The sequence below is a fragment of the Acyrthosiphon pisum genome, unplaced genomic scaffold (genome assembly GCF_005508785.2).
Source record: "Acyrthosiphon pisum isolate AL4f unplaced genomic scaffold, pea_aphid_22Mar2018_4r6ur Scaffold_20908;HRSCAF=22505, whole genome shotgun sequence".
NCBI classification, from domain to species: domain Eukaryota; kingdom Metazoa; phylum Arthropoda; class Insecta; order Hemiptera; family Aphididae; genus Acyrthosiphon; species Acyrthosiphon pisum.
In genome coordinates this window covers 4,709-10,411 of record NW_021770316.1, presented here as the reverse complement: position 1 = coordinate 10,411, position 5,703 = coordinate 4,709, and the positions used below count along the sequence as shown (strand labels likewise).

General features: G+C 28.4%; 2 protein-coding genes across 2 annotated transcripts; one reads left to right on the top strand and one right to left on the bottom strand.

The window, feature by feature from the left end:
- The first annotated feature begins 2,757 nt into the window (after positions 1-2,757).
- On the top strand, positions 2,758-3,613 carry LOC103308920. The gene is made up of 3 exons (XM_016803094.2): positions 2,758-3,120; positions 3,188-3,351; positions 3,414-3,613. The coding sequence occupies exons 1-3, from the start codon at positions 2,846-2,848 to the stop codon at positions 3,461-3,463; spliced, it is 489 nt and encodes a 162-aa protein (XP_016658583.1). The 5' UTR covers positions 2,758-2,845; the 3' UTR covers positions 3,464-3,613.
- An 842-nt stretch (positions 3,614-4,455) lies between these two features.
- On the bottom strand, positions 4,456-5,673 carry LOC107883321. Its single transcript, XM_029492122.1, has 4 exons — positions 5,618-5,673; positions 5,241-5,555; positions 4,795-5,165; positions 4,456-4,675 (listed from the first exon to the last, which is right to left on the bottom strand). Exons 1-3 carry the CDS (start codon positions 5,649-5,651, stop codon positions 5,026-5,028), a joined length of 489 nt encoding a protein of 162 aa, XP_029347982.1. The 5' UTR covers positions 5,652-5,673; the 3' UTR covers positions 4,456-4,675; positions 4,795-5,025.
- Positions 5,674-5,703: the final 30 nt, after the last annotated feature.

Sequence of the window (5,703 nt, the reverse complement as noted above, 5' to 3'; positions counted from 1 at the left end):
GGTAATAATAACAATATTACGCGTTTATTCTTATTTGTTGTAAACTGAATCTACATACAGTTACATTATACACTAATTTTGTATATTACGATTATAAGCTCACAACATTACAAATAATGTTCAAATTTTTCTGTGGACCACCACATTTTTACCGTGGACCATCAGTTGGCGACCGCTGCATTATATTATTATGTCATAAAAAAAGTAGGGTAAGTGGCTACGGCTTTGCTGTACAGTATAATGTAACAAATTACTTAATAATAAATTATATTGTGTTATATTATTTCATAGGTAAAGATATGGGCGGATAGATAGGTATCTACTTATTTACCGGGATATATAATTTAATTATAAGGCCACAACTGCCCATAAGTAGGTATCTGGGGCCTGTATATTATAAAAAAAAATTCTGAGATCTACCTATATTGTGGAAACGCGGACCGTGATTTATCATTTATATTTTTTACCAAATTCATACTAAAACTATGAAATGAATAGGTTTTTTACTTATCATGTAGTTATCTCTATCATCAAATATGTCGGAGTAATTTAATATATAATCGGTATAGTTTATATTCGAAGTAATTGATATCGAAGCAGTATTATGGTTGACAATGAAAATATTTTTTCGGAGTAATACAATGTCGTGGTAGTAGATAGTCGTGATAGCACTGGTGTTATCCCCTTGTCAGTTTACATTCTGTAGTATTTATTTTCGTTCATTTTATTTTCTGTTCAAATACGTTCTGGGCTTTTTATATTCTGGTTGTTTTCAATTTTGTAATATTATTTTCTGTTATTTAACATTCGACAAGTCTACATTCTGGGCTCTGGCCGTTTTTTTCTGGACATAACATGCGTCCGTAGTAAGCAACAATAATGCAATATTGTATATTTTTTCCATAAAAATAATATTTAATGAAAGAAATATTACTTAAATGTTTTAACTGTTAAGTGTCATAATATGTATGAAATGCCACAAAACGTTCATGCAATGTACAGTAATTATTGTTGTATTGGAAATTGGAATAATCTTGTTTATGCGTTACCCGCAGCTGCAGCGGCCTGAGGTCTGCAATTATGACAATAGGTATTCTATAGTTTATTTATAAGTTCAAAAATAATCCCAAGTCCAAATAATTATAATATCTCATTAGTCATTAAACATTATTATAAACATAAGCATTGGTTTTCAATTTCGGATTTCGGGGAGGCCGAACCCGCAGCAATGCTTTGCATTCTTGGTGGGAGGTATAATATTGTATATTTGTATAATAATATCATTATCCTGACGTAAATGGTCACGAATCTCAACTTTACTGCTCTATATTACGACTAATGAGTAAATAAAGACTAATGACTATACCCATTATTATCATTAATACTTATAATTACAGTATTACCAATTACCAGATTACCTACATCTTTTTTTCTTTAACCGCCTTTTGCTACCATACCCTAAACTATATTAAACAGTAAAACAGGTGTCAAGTACCTTAAAGGAGGGTTTCCACTATACACGTTCACGTGTGCGTGCACAAATGACAAATAAATTTTCGATTCGAACGGTCTTCAAAACGTTTTACACTGGTTACTTTGGTAACTATGGTTTTATTATATGTGGTTCTTGATAACGGTACACAAAGGATATCCCGCCTTTTTTAAATATTTAAATACATAATACATATTATAATTTAATTATCATTTGTGCTAATATTTTATTCTTAAATTTTTTTAAAGTTTTAAACGCATTTTGTTTTTATTTTACCGTCAACTCTGTTTAATTTGTTAAATTTTAAAAATATGATGGAAAATCAAGAACTTCAATGGTATAATTATTTTATTAAGATTCATCGAAGAAATGTGTTGCTTGTATATTTAGCCATTTCACACAAAAAAAAGAAAAATCAGAGGTTATACAATCTTTTATTTCTATACCTATATATTGTTCTTTAATGTTAAATTATGATTTACTAGATCAAAATCCAAATGGCATGTTCAACCTTTTTTAAAAGAAAGAATGGTACACGGGCATTATCATTGTTTAACTAGTGAACTTACCAAAACTTGAACAGTACCAAAACTTTATTAGAATGTCTGCCAGCACATTTGAAGAGTTGGTGTGTCTAATTGGACCCAAAATAAAGCGTTTCCCAAGTCGGCCTGATATAATATCAGTTGGAGAAAAGTTACAAAGCTGTAACTAGTTAAAAAGTTACTTTTTTAATTTAATTCATATTAACTTTGTAATTTAACTAGTTGAATTTAATGTACTTCATGATTAATTTATGTAATACATAACATTTAAAAAAATTGTATTTTAAATTTATATTTTGAACTAATATAAAAACTTACTTCTAACTTCTAGTCTAACTTAAGTTAGTATTTTCACCAAACTAACTTCTATCTAATTAAGTTATAAATTTGAAAAATTTTAGAAAGTATCTTATATCCTAACTTAGTTACTTTTTATATTAAAGTAACTTAACTTTAACTAGTTGAAAAAAGTGACTAATTTGCCCAGCTTTGCGTATGTGATCAATATATAATATAGTGAATTATAGACATTATTTTTATAACTTCCAATGATAGGTATTAGTTGTACCAGATACATTTAAATGGGCTCAATTAGCTGTTGACTTCGAGAGAATATGGCAAGTGCCAAATTGTATTGGCAGCATCGACGGTAAACATATTATACACCGGGTAATAATAATTATTAACTTTTTAATAGTATTTATTTAAATGATTAAAAATTACCTTTTTAATAATTGTATAGGCATTTGCTAACAGTGGATCTGAGCACTATAACTACAAAGGGTCCCATAGTATTATACTGTTGGCAATGTGTGACGCCAATTATAATTTTACGTTAGTCGATATTGGCGCAGCTGGGAGATGCAGCGATGGTGGAGTTTTTTCAAGCTCTGAAATGGGCAAGGGTTTCATACACAATGATTTAAATTTTCCAGCTGATAAAGAAATACATGAAAACAGTGGTCCAATTCCATATTATGCGCTAGGGGATGAAGCGTTTCCATTACTTTCAAACCTTATGCGCCCTTATCCAGGAAGAGGTAAACGAAAACTACCATTAAAGGAATCCATTTTTAACTATAGGTTTGTCTCAAGAATTAAATAATTTTTAAATATTCTAATGATTGTAAACAAAAAATTGTCTACACAGGCTTTCCAGAGGTAGACGGACTATAGAAAACACTTTTGGGTTAATGGCCTCAAAATGGCGGATTTTTAGAAAACCGATAATTGCTGGACATAAAACTGTTAATGCAATTACAAAAGCTGCTGTTGTACTGCATAACTTTGTAAAACTGTCTGAAAACAATGCTGGTACTTATAATAAAAAAATACTTAATACTATTTGATTATTTTTTAACCTGAATGTATCCTAGGTGTACGGTATTATAGTGGAACTTTGGACACCGAACAAAGCAATCAGTAGGAACCACAGGGAGCTTTAGAACCAGTCCACCGATTAGGAACTAATACATACACAGCAGACGCTAAAGCAATAAGAGACAAACTTAAAGACTATTTTTCAGCTGAAGGTGCGACTTTATTCCAATATGAAAGATTAATTAATTTATAACTATTTGAACCATAAATTTATTAAACTATTTATTGTAAAATAAAAACAAAAACATAAACATATTAACTTCAAAATTGAATTTGTAGAATTTTAAGTATGAGAAAAATTACAAAACAAATAATAATCATACAGTCTTTACTTTTTTCCTGATTAGTTAAATATAACAAAAACAAAACTACAAAATTGAATTAATTGTAGAATATTCAATAAAAAAATAATAATCATACAGTCTCTTCCTGATAGATTAAATACTTAAATATAGCACAATTGATTAACATTATAAAATAAAAACATAACTACAAAATTGAATTTGTAGAACTTCCCAGTATAGGAAAAATTACAAAACAAATAATAATCATACAGTCTTTACTTTTTTCTTGATTAGTTAAATATAACAAAAACAAAACTACAAAATTGAATTAATTGTAGAATATTCAATAAAAAAAATAATAATCGTACAGTCTCTTCCTGATAGATTAAATACTTAAATATAGCACAATTGATAAACATTATAAAATAAAAACATAACTACAAAATTGAATTTGTAGAACTTCCCAGTATAGGAAAAATTACAAAACAAATAATAATCATACAGTCTTTACTTTTTTCTTGATTAGTTCAATATAACAAAAACAAAACTACAAAATTGAATTAATTGTAGAATATTCAATAAAAAAAATAATAATCATACAGTCTCTTCCTGATAGATTAAATACTTAAATATAGCACAATTGATAAACATTATAAAATAAAAACATTACAAAATTGAATTTGTTAAACTTTCCAGTACAATACAAATTATATAAAAATAATAATAACAAATACTTAGTAGGTATAGACATTAAACAAAATTTTCAGTCTTCCAAACAATTATTTACCTGGCAAATAAGATTTGATTGCAAAGCTATTTTTTTTTTTTTGGAATATTCTTCATTAGTGAGGCTAAGTATTTACAATAATGTAAGTCCCCGTCTTCTTCGATGGTGCAATTGGTAGATGGAGCAACAGGTCTGGACTCACGTAATTCTTTCAAAATCGAATCTTCAAAAGTGTCAGACTTTGATCCTAAACACAAATATTAATCAGAACTACATAAAATAACAAAATAAGTTGACAATTTAAGATTGAAAATTCATAGTTAGTAATTGTTATAATATGCAAATAAATATATAAGTATTAATTACTTTTAGTAGGTTTAGCGCTCTGTCCATTGAAGTCTTCTTTGTCTACATGTGAAATATTCTCGGTCAATGATGGAATGTTGCTTGTAGTTCTAAAAAAAAAAAAAATTTAGTTATGCACATTTGACAATTAGTACCTAAAATTACATTTGTTATTCAAAAAAAAAAAATTGTTTTCCCTTTTAATATTCATTATTATATTATCTTACTTATAATTGCTGGTAATAACATCATTTAAAAAATGCAATGACTGCATGTGGCACCAAATTTTTTTTTTCCCTCCTGCAGCACCACTTGCTGGTTTTTTTTTTCCCTGACATACTTCTCCCTCAAGTATTTCCATTTTTTCTTTAAAATTTCTATTGGATATATACCTGGATAGATTCAATATTCATATCAAAATTATAATGAAGTATTAGATTATAGATTGTAGATGAATTAAAACTAACCATTCAGTGCGACATAAATCTCATTCCAAAGCATTTGTTTTATCGGCTCATAACGATCTGCCATAGGAAGCCGATGATCCCATAATGGATTACGTTCATTTATCGCACTAATGAGATTTGTATAAAATTCATTATCGTCATCATCATTGTTCTCTGAGAGGCTTGAAGTATTGCTGTGTTCTTCGTGTTCAAATTCAGCCATAATGTTAGATATTAATGATGGTTTGGAAGACTTTGTGTATGATGATTCACTTGGAGCTGCAACACTTACAGCTTTGGGTTGATTTTTTTGGAATGTATACTGTGTGCGCTGATCTAAAAATATATTAATATTAATTGGTATAGAATACTCTTTTTAAATTGAAAGGATGCCACACCGCCATGTTTTTCTTCCTGTTCAATTTGAGCCATAATGTTAGATATTAATGATGGTTTTGAAGACTTAGGGTATGATGATTCACTT

Coding starts and splice junctions, on each gene's coding strand:
- LOC103308920 (XM_016803094.2), top strand. CDS start 2,846: ATGTGTGACGCCAATTATAATTTTACGTTAGTCGATATTGGCGCAGCT. Junction 3,121..3,187: donor GAATCCATTTTTAACTATAG/GTTTGTCTCAAG, acceptor TTGTCTACACAG/GCTTTCCAGAGGTAGACGGA. Junction 3,352..3,413: donor ACTGTCTGAAAACAATGCTG/GTACTTATAATA, acceptor AATGTATCCTAG/GTGTACGGTATTATAGTGGA.
- LOC107883321 (XM_029492122.1), bottom strand. CDS start 5,651: ATGGCTCAAATTGAACAGGAAGAAAAACATGGCG. Junction 5,556..5,617: donor ACAGGAAGAAAAACATGGCG/GTGTGGCATCCT, acceptor ATATATTTTTAG/ATCAGCGCACACAGTATACA. Junction 5,166..5,240: donor GATTTATGTCGCACTGAATG/GTTAGTTTTAAT, acceptor GAATCTATCCAG/GTATATATCCAATAGAAATT.